The sequence below is a fragment of the Balaenoptera borealis genome, assembly GCF_965194805.1.
Source record: "Balaenoptera borealis genome assembly, chromosome: 6".
Taxonomy (NCBI): Eukaryota; Metazoa; Chordata; class Mammalia; order Artiodactyla; family Balaenopteridae; genus Balaenoptera; species Balaenoptera borealis.
Genome location: NC_138863.1, coordinates 78887545 through 78904713, shown reverse-complemented (window position 1 = coordinate 78904713; position 17169 = coordinate 78887545). Strand labels below are relative to the sequence as shown.

Below are 17169 nucleotides of genomic sequence, written 5' to 3'. Positions count from 1 at the left end.
AAAGTTTTACATGGAGACTTAAACAGAGCATTTTCTTCAGACTTTACAACTTCTTAAAAACTTTTTAATTGGTTGGCCCTCACCATCTTAAAGTCTGCTGGGTTTCTGGGTGTAATAATGAACTTGCTTCTGAATGATTTATAAAATAGAGGGCAAATAAGATTTTACAAAATTATATTACAATGATCTGAATTTCTAGTACCACAAGTACCCTTTAAATCAAATCAAATGACCATAGAAAGCAAATGAACAATGAAAAGTTAAGTAGAAAAATCTTTAAGTCAAGTCTTTAAATTGCTTCCAAATTAGTAAAAATACTTGCATGTATTTTCAAATATTAAGAAAGGAATACATTCCATTAAAAAAAGGTCTAACTGAAACCCTCACCTGTTGATGTGGGGGTTGCTCGAAATGTCCCTGATACCATTTCTCCAAGACTTGAAGAAGAATTTCCACTGGATTTCCTAAGATACAGAAAAGGAACTTAAGACTCATTCCCCAACGATGGCGGAGCAGAAGGACGTGCGCTCACTCCCTCTTGCGAGAGCACTGGAATCACAACTAACTGCTGAACAATCTTCGACAGGGAGACACTGGAACTCACCAAAAAAGATATCCCACATCCAAAGACAAAGGAGAAGCCACAATGAGACGGTAGGAGGGGCGCAATCACAATAAAATCAAATCCCATAACTGCTGGATGGGTGACTCACAAACTGAAGAACACTTATACCACAGAAGTCCACCCACTGGAGTGAAGGTTCTGAGCCCCACATCAGGCTTTCCAACCTGGGGGTCCAGCAACAGGAGGAGGAATTCCTAGAGAATCAGACTTTGAAGGTTAGCAGGATTTGATTGCAGGACTTCAACAGGACTGGGGGAAACAGAGACTCCACTCTTGGAGGACACACACAAAGTAGTGTGCACATTGGGACCCAGGGGAAGGAGCAGTGACCCCATAGGAGACTGAACCAGACCTACCTGCTAGTGTTGGAGGGTCTCCTGCAGAGGGGGGTGGCTGTGGCTCACTGTGGGGACAAGCACACTGGCAGCAGAAGTTCTGGGAAGTACTCCTTGGTGTGAGCCCTCCCAGAGTCTGCCATTAGCCCCACCAAAGAGCCCAAGTAGGCTTCAGTGCTGGGTCGCCTCAGGCCAAACAACCAACAGGGAGGGAACCCAGCCCCACCCATCAGCAGACAAGTGGATCAAAGTTTTACTGAGCTCTGCCCACCAGAGAAACACCGAGCTCTACCCACCACCAGTCCCTACCATCAGGAAGCCTGCACAAGCCTCTTAGATAGCCTCATCCACCAGAGGGCAGACAGCAGAAGCAAGAAGAACAGTTCTGGGCTTCCCTCGTGGCGCAGTGGTTGAGAGTCTGCCTGCCAATGCAGGGGACATGGGTTCGAGCCCTGGTCTGGGAAGATCCCACATGCCGCGGAGCAACTAGGCCCATGAGCCACAGCTACTGAGCCTGCGCGTCTGGAGCTTGTGCTCCACCACAAGAGAGGCCGCGACAGTGAGAGGCCCGCGCACCGCGATGAAGAGTGGCCCCCGCTTGTCGCAACTAGAGGAAGCCCGCAACTAGAGGAAGCCCTCGCATAGAAAACAAAGACCCAACACAGCCATAAATAAATAAATAAATAAATAATAAATAAATAAATAAAAGAAGAACAATTCTGCAGCCTGTGGAACGAAAACCACATTCACAGAAAGATAGAAAAAATGAAAGGGCAGAGGACTATGTACCAGATGAAGGAACAAGATAAAACCCCAGAAAAACAACTAAATGAAGTGGAGATAGGCAACCTTCCAGAAAAAGAATTCAGAATAATGAGACTGAAGATGATCCAGGACCTCGGAAAAAGAATGGAGGCAAAGATTGAGAAGATGCAAGAAATGTTTAACAAAGACCTAGAAGAATTAAAGAACAGCCACCTAGAAGAATTAAAGAACAAACAAACAGAGATGACCAATACAATAACTGAAATGAAAACTACACTAGAAGGAATCAATAGCAGAATAACTGAGGCAGAAGAACGGATAAGTGACCTGGAAGACAGAATGGTGGAATTCACTGCTGCAGAACAGACTAAAGAAAAAAGAATGAAAAGAAATGAAGACAGCCTAAGAGACCTCTGGGACAACATTAAACGCAACAACATTCGCATTATAGGGGTCCCAGAAGGAGAAGAGAGAGAGAAAGGACCAGAGAAAATATTTGAAGAGATTATAGTCGAAAACTTCCCTAACATGGGAAAGGAAATAGCCACCCAAGTCCAGGAAGTACACAGAGTCCCAGGCAGGATAAACCCAAGGAGAAGCATGCCAAGACACATAGTAATCAAACTGACAAAAATTAAAGACAAAGAAAAATTATTGAAAGGAACAAGGGAAAAAAGACAAATAACATACAAGGGAACTCCAACAAGGTTAACAGCTGATTGCTCAACAGAAACTCTACAAGCCAAAAGGGAGTGGCACGATATACTTAAAGTTACGAAAGGGAAGAACCTACAACTAAGATTACTCTACCCAGCAAAGATCTCATTCAGATTCGATGGAGAAATCAAAAGCTTTACAGACAAGCAAAAGCTAAGAGAATTCAGCACCACCAAACCAGCTCTACAACAAATGCTAAAGGAACTTCTCTAAGTGGGAAACACAAGAGAAGAAAAGGACCGACAAAACCAAACCCAAAACAATTAAGAAAATGGTAATAGGAACATACATATAAATAATTGCCTTAAACGTGAACGGATTAAATGCTCCAACCAAAAGACACAGGCTCGCTGAATGGATACAAAAAGAAGACCCATATATATGCCGTCTACAAGAGACCCACTTCAGACCTAGGGACACATACAGACTGAAAGTGAGGGGATGGAAAAAGATATTCCATGCAAAGGGAAATCAAAAGAAAGCTAGAGTAGCCATACTCATATCAGATAAAATTGACTTTAAAATAAAGAATATTACAAGAGACAAGGAAGGACACTACATAATGATCAAGGGATCAATCCAAGAAGAAGATATAACAATTATAAATATATATGCACCCAAGATAGGAACACCTCAATACACAAGGCAACTGCTAACAGCTGTAAAAGAGGAAATTGACAGTAACACAGTAATAGTGGGGGACTTCAACACCTCACTTACAACAATGGACAGATCATCCAAACAGAATATTACTAAGGAAACACAAGCCTTAAATGACACAATAGACCAGATAGATATACTTGATATTTATAGGACATTCCATCCCAAAACAGCAGATTACATTTTCTTTTCAAGCGCACACGGAACATTCTCCAGGATAGATCACCTCTTGGGTCACAAATCAAGCCTCAGTAAAGTTAAAAAAATTGAAATCATATCAACCATCTTTTCCAACAACAATGCTATGAGATTAGAAATCAATTACAGGGGAAAAAAAAACGTAAAAAACACAAAACACATGGAGGCTAAACAAAATGTTACTAAATAACCAAGAGATCACTGAAGAAATCAAAGAGGAAATCAAAAAATACCTAGAGACAAATTACAACAAAAACACGATGATCCAAAACCTATTGGATGCAGCAAAAGCAGTTCTAAGAGGGAAGTTTATAGCAATACAGGCCTACCTCAAGAAACAAGAAAAATCTCAAAACAAAAACAATCTAACCTTACACCTAAAGGAACTAGAGAAAGAAGAACAAACAAAACCCAAAGTCAGTAGAAGGAAAGAAATCATAAAGATCAGAGCAGAAATAAATGAAATAGAAACAAAGAAAACAATAGCAAAGATCAATAAAACTAAAAGCTGGTTCTTTGAGACGATGAACAAAATTGATAACCCTTTAGCCTGACTCATCAAGAAAAAGAGGGAGAGGACTCAAATCAATAAAATTAGAAATGAAAAAGGAGAAGTTACAACGGACACAGCAGAAACACAAAGCATCCTAAGAGACTACCGCAAGCAACTCTATGCCAATAAAATGGACAACCTGGAAGAAATGGACAAATTCTTAGAAAGGTATAACCTTCCAAGACTGAACTGGGAAGAAATAGAAAATATGAACAGACCAATCACAAGTAATGAAATTGAAACTGTGATTAAAAATCTTCCAACAAATAAAAGTCTAGGACCAGATGGCTTCACAGGTGAATTCTATCAAACATTTAGAGAAGAGCTAACACCCATCCTTCTCAAACTCTTCCAAAAAATTGCAGAGGAAGGAACACTCCCAAACTCATTCTATGAGGCCACCATCACCCTGATACCAAAACCAGACAAAGATACTACAAAAAAAGAAAATTCCAGACCAATATCACTGATGAATATAGATGCAAAAATCCTCAATACAATACTAGCAAACAGAATCCAACAACACATTAAAAGGATCATACACCATGATCAAGTGGGATTTATCCCTGAGATGCAAGGATTCTTCAATATACGCAAATCAATCAATGTGATACACCATATTAACAAATTGAAGAAGAAAAACCATATGATCATCTCAATAGATGCAGAAAAAGCTTTTGACAAAATTCAACACCCATTTATGATAAAAACTCTCAGAAAGTGGGCATAGAAGGAACCTACCTCAACATAATAAAGGCCATATATGACAAACCCACAGCAAACATCATTCTCAATGGTGAAAAACTGAAAGCATTTCCTCTAAGATCAGGAACAAGACAAGGATGCCCGCTCTCACCACTACTATTCAACATAGTTTTGGAAGTCCTAGCCATGGCAATCAGAGAAGAAAAAGAAATAAAAGGAATACAAATTGGAAAAGAAGAAGTTAAACTGTCACTGTTTGCAGATGAAATGATACTATACATAGAGAATCCTAAAGATGTCACCTGAAAACTACTAGAGCTAATCAATGAATCTGGTAAAGTTACAGGATACAAAATTAATGCACAGAAATCTCTTGCATTCCTATACACTAACAACGAAAGATCAGAAAGAGAAATTAAGGAAACAATCCCATTCACCATTGCAGCAAAAAGAATAAAATACCTAGGAATAAACCTACCTAAGGAGGTAAAAGACCTGTACTCAGAAGACTGTAAGACACTGATGAAAGAAATCAAAGATGACACAAACAGATAGAGAGATATACCATGCTCTTGGATTGGAAGAATCAATATTGTGAAAATGACTATACTACCCAAAGCAATCTACAGATTCAATGCAATCCCTATCAAATTACCAATGGCATTTTTTACAGAACTAGAACAAAAAATCTTCAAATTTGTATGGAGACACAAAAGACCCCAAATAGCCAAAGCAATCTTGAGGGAAAAAAATGGAGCTGCAGGAATCAGACTCCCTGACTTCAGACTATACCACAGAGCTACAGTAATCAAGACAGTATGGTACTGGCACAAAAACAGAAATATAGATCAATGGAACAGGATAGAAAGCCCAGAGATAAACCCATGCACCTATGGTCAACTAATCTATGACAAAGGAGGCAAGGATATACAACGGAGAAAAGACAGTTTCTTCAATAAGTGGTGCTGGGAAAACTGGGCAGCTACATGTAAAACAATGAAATTAGAACACTCCCTAACACCATACACAAAAATAAACTCAAAATGGATTAAAGACCTAAATGTAAGACCAGACACTATAAAACTCTTAGGGGAAAACATAGGAAGAACACTCTTTGACGTAAATCACAGCAAGATCTTTTTTGACCCACCCCCTAGAGTAATGGAAATAAAAACAAAAGTAAACAAATGGGACCTCATGAAACTTCACAAAGCTTTTGCAAAGCAAAGGAAACTACAAACATGACGAAAAGACAACCCTCAGAATGGGAGAAAATATTTGCAAATAAATCACCCAACAAAGGATTAATCTCCAAAATATATAAACAGCTCATTCAGCTCAATATTAAAAATACAAACGACCAAATGCAAAAATGGGCAGAAGGCCTAAATAAACATTTCTCCAAAGAAGACAAACAGATGGCCAAGAAGCACATGAAAAGCTGCTCAACATCACTAATTATTAGAGAATAGCAATTCAAAACTACAATGAGGTATCACCCCACACCAGTTAGAATGGGCATCATCAGAAAATCTACAAACAACAAATGCTGGAGAGGGTGTGGAGAAAAGGGAACCCTATTGCATTGTTGCTGGGAAAGTAAATTGATACGGCCACTATGGAGAACAGTATGGAGGTTACTTAAAAACTAAAAATAGAATTACCACATGACCCAGCAATCCCACTACTGGGCATATACCCTGAGAAAACCGTAATTCAAAAAGGCACATGCACCCCAATGTTCACTGCAGCACTATTTACAATAGCCAGGTCATGGAAGCAAACTAAATGCCCATCGACAGACAAATGGATATAGAAGATGTGGTACCTATATACAATGGACTATTACTCAGACATAAAAAGGAATGAAATTGGGTCATTTGTAGAGACGTGGATGGATCTAGAGACTGTCATACAGAGTGACGTAAGTCAGAAAGAGGAAAACAAATATCTTATATTAATGCATATATGTGGAACATAGAAAAATGGTACAGATGAACCGGTTTGTAGGGCAGAAATAGAGACACAGATGTAGAGAACAAATGCATGGACACCAAGGGGGGAAAGTGGGTGGGGGGTGGTGGGATGAACTGGGAGATTGGGATTGACATATATACACTAATATGTATAAAATAGATAACTAATAAGAACCTGCTGTATAAAAAAATAAATAAAATAAAATTCAAAGAAAAAAAAGACTCATTCCCCAGATTCCTTGGAAATAGAACTTGCGAGTACAAAGCTTTCTTTGGCCTTAATCCACTAAGTAATTCAAAACACACCAAGTCCTGCTATAGAGTACTTCAAGGATCTGCCCAAATGTTTTCTTTGACCTCCTTTCTCAGAGAAAGTGGGAAACTATCTAGGACCTGGAAATATTTTGCTAAAGTATGTCTCCTAATTATTCAATGCAGAAATGAGGCAAAAGAACCACTAATAGGAATGTTCTTGTGAACTGTCTTTTTAACCAACACTGGTCACCAGTACACTAGCTGGATGTCAAACACAGCTCAAAACAAGCAGTAAGACCTGGAGGAAGCACTTCTTATGTGGGGATCAGAATTAAGAACTGGCAGTAAGGATTTGGTCATGAATAATATTATGGAATGGAATGGAATGGAAGCTCATTGGTATTGGTTCCTGCATGTGGCTTGGGGAGCTTCCCTGGAGCCCACCAGGGCCCTCAGGAGCCCACCTTCCCACTTCTCCAGTGTCCCTTCCTTCAGTGCTTAAGTATGGTCCCTAGAGTTAGGACAATCTGATTTCTCCTCCCGGCTTTGCCCATTACTAGTCGTGGGACCTTGGCACACCATATCATATCTTTGTGCCTGAGTTTCCCCATCTCTAGAAGGAGAAACTATACTTCACAGTTGGTATAAAGATAAAAGAAGATCATGTCTTTGAGCTCTTGGTTTTACTCTTGCGCCTGTGGGCAAAGTAAGCCTTTAGTTCAGACGTGTAAAATAATTTTATGGAATAATAATAATAATAGTAGAATAACTTTGGAAATGGTGATAATAATTCATTTATTATTTCATTCAAATATCTATTGAGTATTCACTGTCCTAGAAACTAGGAATACAACAGTGGGGGGAAAAACAAAATTCCTTCCCTTTTACAGACAAATTCTAACAGGAAATAACAGATGAATAGGTAAATATATAGTATTTCTGATAGTAATAAATGCAACAGAGAAAACTGAGTCGGGAGAGAGATAGGAAGTAAGGGAAGAAAAGTGGATTCAACTTTAAATATGGTGGCAGGAAAGGGGTCATTGAAAAGGTGATATTTAACTAAGATCTGAAGCAGATGGAGTGATCCAGTGGAAAAGTGAAAAAAGTGTCCAGTAAAAGGAAACAGCAATTGCAAAGGTCCTGAGACAGGAACACGTGTTCCCACATGGAGCGGCATGAGAGACAAAAAGTCTAGAGAAGAAGGAATAAGAGGGATTAATCATTAATAATATTATAGGCATGTTATATACTAAAAAGATTGATAATTAAAAGTGGGGCTAACACTCTACTTTTGTGACCTCCTATCACTGTTTAAGAGGTTCCCATTATGATAAAGGCAAAGGGGCCCCTGAAGAACAGAGGAGTTTTTGAAACAGAAAAGGATCTAATAGAAAAAGGAGGTTGAGAGTTAAGAGAAAGAACTGATTCTATTTTAGGACTTTCAAAAAATGGTAACACATACCAAATCAGTGCTTCAATGTAGGCTCACAATATATGCAGGCTCAGTATGATTCTGATTTCTCCTCTCAGGCTTTGCTTGTATCCCTGGGACCTTTAAATACCTGCACTCTGAGATCTTTGTGGCTACTTCATTAGTTCACTAGAGGTTAATTCATCTGAAGCTGGACAGAGTCTTACCCCCAGTACCAAGCGATGGCAGCGGCCACAGAAAACCCTGGAGAAAGTGTTACTAGTCCCGGGATGGTATTGCATGTGCCATGGCATTCTGTGCCCACTTGAAAGAGAGTCTCTGAAAGTTAACCAAGAAGAGCCACGATGCCAGGTCAGGCCAGGCCCCCACTTACTGTACTGAGAAAGGACGCCCTACACGACTCTCACAGAGGAAAGCTTAGGTTCCCAGGAGGGTTTGCTGAAGCCACAGAAAACAGTCTCCACTGTGGAATTCGTGTTGATTCCAGGGGTGTCCAGGCTTCAGCACACAACGGGGAGAGTGAACTATCTGAAACCCCTTTGTGTCAATTTCAGAAACACCTTGCACACAGAAAAGTAGCTTTTACTTTGAAAGCATATATGTTTAACCTAATACGCAAACTTGAAAATATCACCTAATTTTCCTACTTCCTCCAAAAAAATTTAGAGAAAGGAAGGAGCCTTACCCTCCGTGAAAACGTCCTCTTTTTTGTTCTTGCTGAATCCGTATGTTCTCCAATCTAAGCGGACTTGGGATGAAGCCAATCTCACAGCCTTCTTTCACCAGCCTTCCTATCCACCAATCATTGTTATATTTCTGGAATGCAGGAATAAAACTGCTATCAACAGTAATTCACTGATCTTCACATTTATTAATCTCAGGGGACCAAAAGAATGAAACACTCTATTATATAATATTATACTATACTATATTACATATACAAACACTATTTATAGTATATTATACTATATTATACATATCTGGGGTGGAAGAGTCCATAGAAGAAAGCAAACTTTTAATCGAAAGGCCCAGATAGTAAACACTTTAGGGTTTGCAGGCCATAGGATCTCTGCTGCAACTACTGTAATCTGCTATTATAGTGTGGAAGCAGCCACAGTCAATACGTAAACAAGTAAGCACGGCTGTGCTTCAACAAATTTTTTCTTTCCAAAAAAGGCAGCAGGCTGGTTTCAGCCTGTGAGCCACAGTTTGCCAATCCCTGGGCTAAAGTCAGGTCTTATAACATTTGGATTCTTTTGGTCCTTGTCAAGAAGCCCTAGCCAATTCTTAAGGAATAGATTTTACAAGGATAAATATGCACCAATGTAATTAGAACTCTGGAAGACAGGATAGACAAGTCTAAGACGAAATACACTGAATAGTCTGTTTTTTGTCAAAAGCTTTGAGGTAAAAATTCCACCATACTATCTGTATTCTACCCTCTCTGGGGAAAAATTATAATCTTCCAAATATAGGTTTACAAATCAAGGTCCATCTTACTACCTGAAGAAAAACAAGCCCACTCTTACAAAGGCTAAGCATATTATACATAAGTGGAATTTTTGAAATAATCTCCAAATGGCCTGAAGCCCAAAAGGAATGAAGGAATTTCCATTTAAATAAAGTTCCATGACACATAAACTTGGGAAACAAACCCACACAAAGGCTTCAGCCAATATGGGGTGAACATGGTCCTATTTGATGGGCCAGCAAAACTGCATTTGTAATGATAGATTTGCTGAATCCTAGGGCAGGAGGCATATTTAATAATCCAAGCTACCTGCCTCAAGGGAAGGTTTCTGCTAGGTGATTTCTAGAAAGCAGATATTAGTCCTACTGTTTACATTCTCCAGAGATAATTCCAAAAACTTCCTTTATTGTCTTTAACAGTGTTGGGCAAGGTAACTCTCTCTCTTTGATCCAGAAAGCATTTAGTTTTTTCGAAATGTAACTCTCTATGGTATATTTTGCTTAGCTCAGAGAACAGCAGAATTTATATGTATATGACATTGACACGTTGTGAAGGAGGAATGGATGATTCTGTTGAATCATCGCAGCATGAAATTCCAGGTAACTGAGTAATTCTGAGTAACAGCTTCACACTCAAAAGCAAAAAGATATGATTTAGAGATTTGGCCTTTGTTATGCGCACAGCTCCTACACAAGGCCCGCACGGCATGCAGTCTGAGCCTGCACTAAGAAAAGAGTTGACCTAATATAAAATCTTGAACAATCTAGGTCTCAGTTTCTTCCATCTTTCCATCGTTTATTTCAGGATAACAGGCCTGAAATACCAGGCCCGTTTATTTTGGAATTAACAAAAGGCAATGGGGGCCCTTTCAGAATGCTTGGTGCACAGACCTGGAATTTAAATTTTACTGTGGTAGGGACAAAACACACAATGAGTCATAGTTTCCTAGGGCTTAAGTTACTTCCGGAAATCAAGTTAGCCCACCGGAACACTAACTTACTAAGACGTATCCAAATAACCTTAAGGGGTTTCTGAAGTAGTTAACGCAACTTCCCAAGATGTTTTACCTTAGTTCTAAGAAACAGTGAGAATCTGACTTAACGTTAATGAAAGTTCTTTGAGCCACTTTGGCGAAAGCTGCGTTGTATGTTCAAAAGCTTAAATCACCGGTACTTTGGTATATGTGATAAGGAGAGCTGTAGCTTTTCTCTGCATTGAAGCTTTTCGTTACTGAGGCGGTACTTATAACAGAGCATACCAAATGGCCTTCTAGGTGATGGATGAGAGGAAAGGCTACAACTCGATTATAGAAATATGTTCCTTTGTGTTGATATTCTGGGAGCACACGCCAGCTTTCTGGCAAGGTCACCTTAGTGTTGTTCCAATCCTTCTCATTTCCCTAAAACGATGAGCCCTTTCTCTTTCTAAGATGTTTCCTTATCTGTGATTTCAAGATCTGAAAACAAGTGGCTCTAATCCACATAGGATTACCAGCTCAATACCATACATCAAACTGCCAGGCAAGAGAAAGTCACTGATCAAGGAGCACATACATCAAAAAAGCAACCAACTGGACAAATGGAGAAGATCGATGGAATGGAGGAAAGCAATAAAATACAGCAAGGTGGGGATAAGGGTGTGAGTAGTGTGCATGGAATATGTGAAAACTTCTCTTACCATTGAAAGTGCTGCTTCTCCTTGGAAACGATGGGTATGAGCAACTAATGAATACGGTTTGGTCATTTTTGACGGGAATGGTGAGACAAAGTCAACGTAACCATTCAGATGCCAGGGTACATGTTTCAGGTCAAGAGTCCTTGTCTTCGAGGCAAATATGGATATCCCCACCACATACACGACTGAGAAAGCAGAAGCCGTCAACTCAGTGCTTCCTCAGCTTCTCGTAACCAAGGCTCTGAGCTGTCTGTGCCTGCACTCACCTTTTCCCTGCATGTTATAATGAATTAGTGTTCCCCTTCGTATCAGAGGTCTGTCTCTCCTCTCAGGGTCTGGATCCCACGCTTCCTGACTACCAAAAACTGTACTCCTTTGCCTATCCCTCCTTTCCCATCAATCTCTCCCTCTCTCTCTGGTGGTTAATCGCAGCAGGTACTGGTGCTCTGATAGCTCCCATCTTGAAAGGAAACCTCTTTTGACTTCATACGCTCTTTAGTCTACTGCCCGGTCAGTGTCAACTCCCTTGAAAGCACCGTCTGTGCTTGCTAAATATACTTCCTAACTCCCCTTCTCTCCTCATCACACTCCATCCAGCTTCCGTCTCTCTGTCTCCACAACTCCAGACAATGGTCCCAGTGACTTCCTTGCTACTGACCACTTTGCCAACCCGATGTCCATTCCTTTCTCCTTGTCTTAGGTGACATGTCGTAACACTGGCCACAGCTGGTTGCTTCCTCCTTTTGGATACGCTCTTCTCTCTTGATGTCCATGCACTGCTCTGTCCTGATTTTCCTCCCAAATCTCATGTTTCTCCTTTTCCTTAATTGTTGAATCTTTTCATGCACCCCACTTTTGCAGGATGGAATTCCTTTGAGTTTGATCCAGGGCTGTTTTCTCTCCTCCCTCTCCTCTCTCGTTAGGTGACTTCAGTCATTACCTCAGCTTTAAATGCCACCTGGATAAACTAATGATCCAAATTTATGTCTTTGGCCCAACCCCTTCCTCTGAGCTCCAAATTCTTACATCTAACTTCCTCCTTCATATCTCCTTTGAGATGTCTACTCCCTAACCTCCCTTCCCATCTGTCCTCACTCCACCGGGGTCAACTCCATCCTAGTTGCTCAATTCATAAACCTAGATTCCCTTGATCATCTTGGATTTCTCCCTCAATCTTAGTTCCTACATGTGGTCCATCAGCAGCACTGATCATTGAATTTCCACAATATATGTCAAATGTGTCTACTTCTTTCCATCTCACTGACACCAGGCCAGCTCAGTCCCATTATCTCTCATCTAAAATGGTTCTAACAGTCTCCCTGATTCCGTACTTATCCCACTCCAATCCACTGTCTCTACAACAATCAGAATAGCCTTCAAAAAATAAGTTCATCCCACTCCTTTGCTTTTAAAGTCTTCGGTGCCTTCTTATTATACTTAGAATAAAATATGAAGTCTTGCCATCACCTTAAGGTCCTACTTGACCTGTGCCCTGCTTACTTCTACAACTCTGCTTCCTGCTACTGGCTCACTGCGTTCCAGCCATATGACCTTCTTCCAGTTGACTGATTGTGCCAGCTTATTTTTTCCTACCACAGGGCCTTTACACATGCTGTTTCCTCTCCCTAGAAGGCTTCTTCTTTCTTCTTTTTTTTTTTTAAGGCTGGCTACCCTGCTTAATGGTCACATACTCAGAAAGGCTTCTCTGATCACCCCTATATTTAAAAGTATATAACCTCCTCATCCCTATATTTTAAGACTCCCAGCATCCAGTTCATTTTTTATACAAAGCATTCACAATTTGTAATGATTTATTTTTTTCATTATCTGTCTCCCCACTAGAATTTAAGTCCATGAGGGAAGGTACTCTGTCTTTGTTTAACAGCTGTCAGACAACATCTGTCAGACAATATCTGCCAACATTAGCACACACTAAATGCTCAAGAACTATATCTTGAATGGAACAAAGGAACAAATGTAGAATTTCACCCAGTTCACATGGGCACAATGCAAAGACAGTGAGACATCTGTAGACATCCCAGTGTTTGACCTACTTGCTATCATATAGTTAAAAAATTTTAAATGTATATGTCTTGGTGTCATTAATGCTATTGTAGACTGCAGAGTTTTGAAAGACAGTGATTTTCAAATTGTTATATATTAACTGTGCACATCTTGTTTTGGACCAGAGGGTAAGTGCTGGTGTCTCAGTGACATTAAGTGACAGGTTTATGTTGATCACATTCCTCAGGCTCCTCAGGGTCAGGTTTCACTTTATTGTTCCACCCTTACACTCTCCTTTTTCTTTTTTTAAAATGTTCGTTACTTAGTAAACTTTATTTTTAAGAGCAGGTCTAGGTTCATAGCAGAATTGTGGGAAAAGTACAGAGAGTTCCCATATACCCCCTGCCTCCACACATGCATAACCTCCCCCACTATTAACATCCCACACTAGAGTGGTACATTTGTTACAATGATGAACCTACAATGACGCATCATTCTCACCAAGAGTCATGTTGTACCTTCTATGGGTTTTGACAAATGTGTAATGACATGTATCCACCATTATATCCACTTTCCGTTTTCTAAGATCCAATTTCTAACGGCTCCTTCCCAGCAGAGCCAATGGACACTATCAAGTAGGAATGTCCTCCAGTGTATGCCTCCAGCCCCACTGGAAAATCCTGTGCAGAACAGGGAAGTTCAAGGAAGGCAAGACTTTCCTCCTGACTCGGCCTACTTCTTGTGCCAATATTCCAGATGCCATCTCCTTCCCTCTACTCCAGCCCCTCATTCTATCAGTTAGGTCTTTTCCTTCCCATATATATCACTGGGTTCAACATCTCAGCATGGAAAACATATTTAAATCTTTCCCATCCTAAAAAAACAAACAAAAAAAAGCAAATAAACTTGTAAAAACACTCCCTCAACTCTATGCTGTCTTCTCCTGGCTAAAACCTGTTCTCCTTTTCAACCCAAAGCACTTAGGAAGAGCAAACTGCAATTCCTCTCCTCTGGCCTCCAGATTATGTGGGGAAAGGCCCATTGAGTAACTCCGTGGGAGGTTCCCAGTGCCCCAGACACAGTGCACCTAATAGCAAATTTATAATCACATCACCCCTGTCACAAATCTTCTCCCCTCTCGGCCTTCTTTATTTCGATAGCTGACACCACCCTCTGCCCTTACAGGTGAGCTAGAAAAACTGCCCTCCATCCTTCGTTTCTCTTTATCTCACTTTCTCCACTATCCATCCCCCCGCCATGTGAAATCTTCCAATCTGGTCTATTTGCCTCTTAACTCTCTCTCCAAGCTGCTCCCTCTTTCTATCATCTCTGCTTCAGCCACTGTCTAGACTTACCATGTCTCCCCAGCCTCTGCCATACTCCCTCAACCATCAGAGTTACCATGCTAAGATACGAGGCTGGTCACATCCATCCTTTATTTAAAATTCCTCTCCAGCCCACTGCCCGGTGATCGAGTCCAGCCCCCTTGCCATGGCTTACGAGGTCCCTTCTCATCTGGCCCCTGCCTCTCTGACGTGGCCCATCCCCTGTACCACTCCCCGCTTACCGCCCTCCAGCCGCGCTGTGCTCACTGCCCCTGGCTGTCCCTTCCACCTGAAACCACCGCCACCCCTCACCCCAGCCTGAACTAAGGCTTCACCACTTCTGAAGAGCTTTCCAGCCCCCCATCCTCCTCCTCCTGAGCCGGATGGTCCCTCCTGCTCTTTCTTTGGGCTCCCACAATACCCATTCAATTTTACTGTAACAGAACTTCTCAACCCATGCGGAAACTATGCACTAGTCTGTCTACCCCACCAGACTCTGAGCTCCCTGGCCGAGGGGACAGTGGACCTTCATCTCTGATCCCCAAATGCCCAGCACGATGTCTGACATGAAGGAGGATTTCAATACACCCAGGTTGAGTAAATGAAAGTTTTTGATGTCACTATTCCATCTTTCAAGGTGCGAGGCCTCAGGTGCTCAATCCCTCAAGGTTTCTGTTTCCCAAAGTCCTCTGCCCTTCTCTTAGCTTTAACAATTTAACTATTATACTCTGTAGTGTTGGTCCGGAGGTCAAGGTCCTACAACATCCCTTGTAAATGGTGCCTTCTGGGTAGGCGCCATGCCACCAAACTCACGTTTCCCTAAGTTGGATCCATTGATCTATGTCAATGGATCTATCATGGTAGGTGATTGAAAGGTGACCAGAGGACCACAGGTCTATCCTAAATCGATTCTCTGATGATTGTGATTCAGTGTTTTAAATGTGTGATAATGCAAGCGATGATCTCAGGCTTTCAAATCTCGGTGAGAAGGAATGGATTTGGAAGGCTTAGCCAATGAAATGAGGTAACACACTGGCAGCTCCCCAGGGCTCCTCTCCATTGAGTTTGGCTCAGAGCTGATTCCTGGCCTTGGCCTTGTAGCAGGTTGGGGGATACAGAGTGCCCTACATTTACCTCTTTAATGTGTAGAAAGTCCTTGGCGTCAAAGGAGATGGCCGTGCTTGGGACAGGCACATCTTCATCCAAGGCACCACAGTAGCTCACATTCGTCTTCACAGCGAATGCTACAGGTTTGGACTGGGAACAGAACCATGGAATAAGGATGGAGGGAGGAAGACAGAGGAGGATTTTTCACACTGAAACGTAGAACCAGATAATGGATAGTACCAGGCAGTAAGGGAAATCACTTTCCAAAGAGGGGTCTCAACTGGGTTCCACACTGCCAGGCAGCAGCGAGAAATCTGCAGAAAGGGCTCTGAAGAGGATTCGGTCCTATCAGCCCGACCATGTTCCCCGTCCCGTCGTACTTTCCAACAGCCCAAAGAATCGTGCCCTAAAATTTGGGGGGAAGGGATGCAAAGGCGGCAGGGGCAGCCTGCTCTGGTCTCCAGTCATAAAACTCATGTTTATTATTTTAAATGGTGAAAGACGCCTCCACCTTGGCATACAGGAAATGTGTGCTGGGTCTTAAATAAAAAGGTGGTGGAGGGTTAAAATAAATAGTTTTGAAATAGCCTCAGGTCTGAAAACCTGCCGGATCCCACTCAATAGAATATCTTGTCCTGCCAGGGAAAAGAAAGCCCGGTGGGAGTAGACAGGAAGGGCGGAGCTGCTCACGCATCACCTTCTCCCTAGCTAACAAAAGCTGCTTCTGAAACTTTAATCAGACAGATTCCTCCGCAGCAAAGTGCTCTTGGGCTGGTGCAGCTTGGCAGAGGTTAAGTAAGCCACCAGCCTAAGCGAACGGCGCTGCTGCTGACATTTGGGTGACCACAATGGCCACAAAATAGACTCTGAGAGAAACCTAAAACAAAAATTAGCCACAAGTAAGAACACCAGTTTCCAGCAATCCCGGGCTGCTCTGTTATGGGCTCATTTATTCGTGCTGGGACCACGCCTGGGGAGCAAGAGGACTGAGGCAGGATCCGAGTTAGAGTCTCACTGATGTCCTTTCCCCGGGTGCGGCTCCAACCCCCTTCCGCCAGCCAGCACAGGTAGCACAGGCGTGGAAGCAGAGGAAGACACCTCATGAACCTGGCTTATCCTCCTCTTCCCGCTCCTTTAAACATTTTACTGTAAAAATAGAAAAGGGAAGGAGTTCACTTTATCTGAGCTTCCTTTTTTTTTTTTTTCTCCTAAAAATTAGAAAGACTAGATCAATATGCTTTAGGAGTCTATCGTGAAGGGCAAGGAGGAGAGGCTGACTAGGAACACGTTATATCTGTTACTGTGCATAAAATTTCATTTGACAAAAGGGGTCTGTGCTTAAAAAAAAAAAAAAAGCCTGAAAA

The 17169-nt window shown here is 41.6% G+C and overlaps 1 protein-coding gene across 8 annotated transcripts in view; it reads right to left on the bottom strand.

The window, feature by feature from the left end:
* Positions 1–17169, bottom strand: part of CACNB4 (calcium voltage-gated channel auxiliary subunit beta 4) — a gene marked incomplete at its 5' end in the record, with an annotated part of 250477 nt that overhangs the window by 34059 nt on the left and 199249 nt on the right. For 6 of the 8 annotated variants that reach the window (XM_082395765.1, XM_082395769.1, XM_082395766.1 and 3 more), the window contains 3 exons: positions 388–464; positions 8910–9040; positions 15833–15955. In XM_082395765.1, the coding sequence (XP_082251891.1) occupies positions 388–464; positions 8910–9040; positions 15833–15955 (331 nt within the window). Of the gene's footprint in view, positions 1–387; positions 465–8909; positions 9041–15832; positions 15956–17169 lie in introns of those variants that run through there. The other 2 variants (XM_082395772.1, XM_082395771.1) reach the window with 2 other exon arrangements.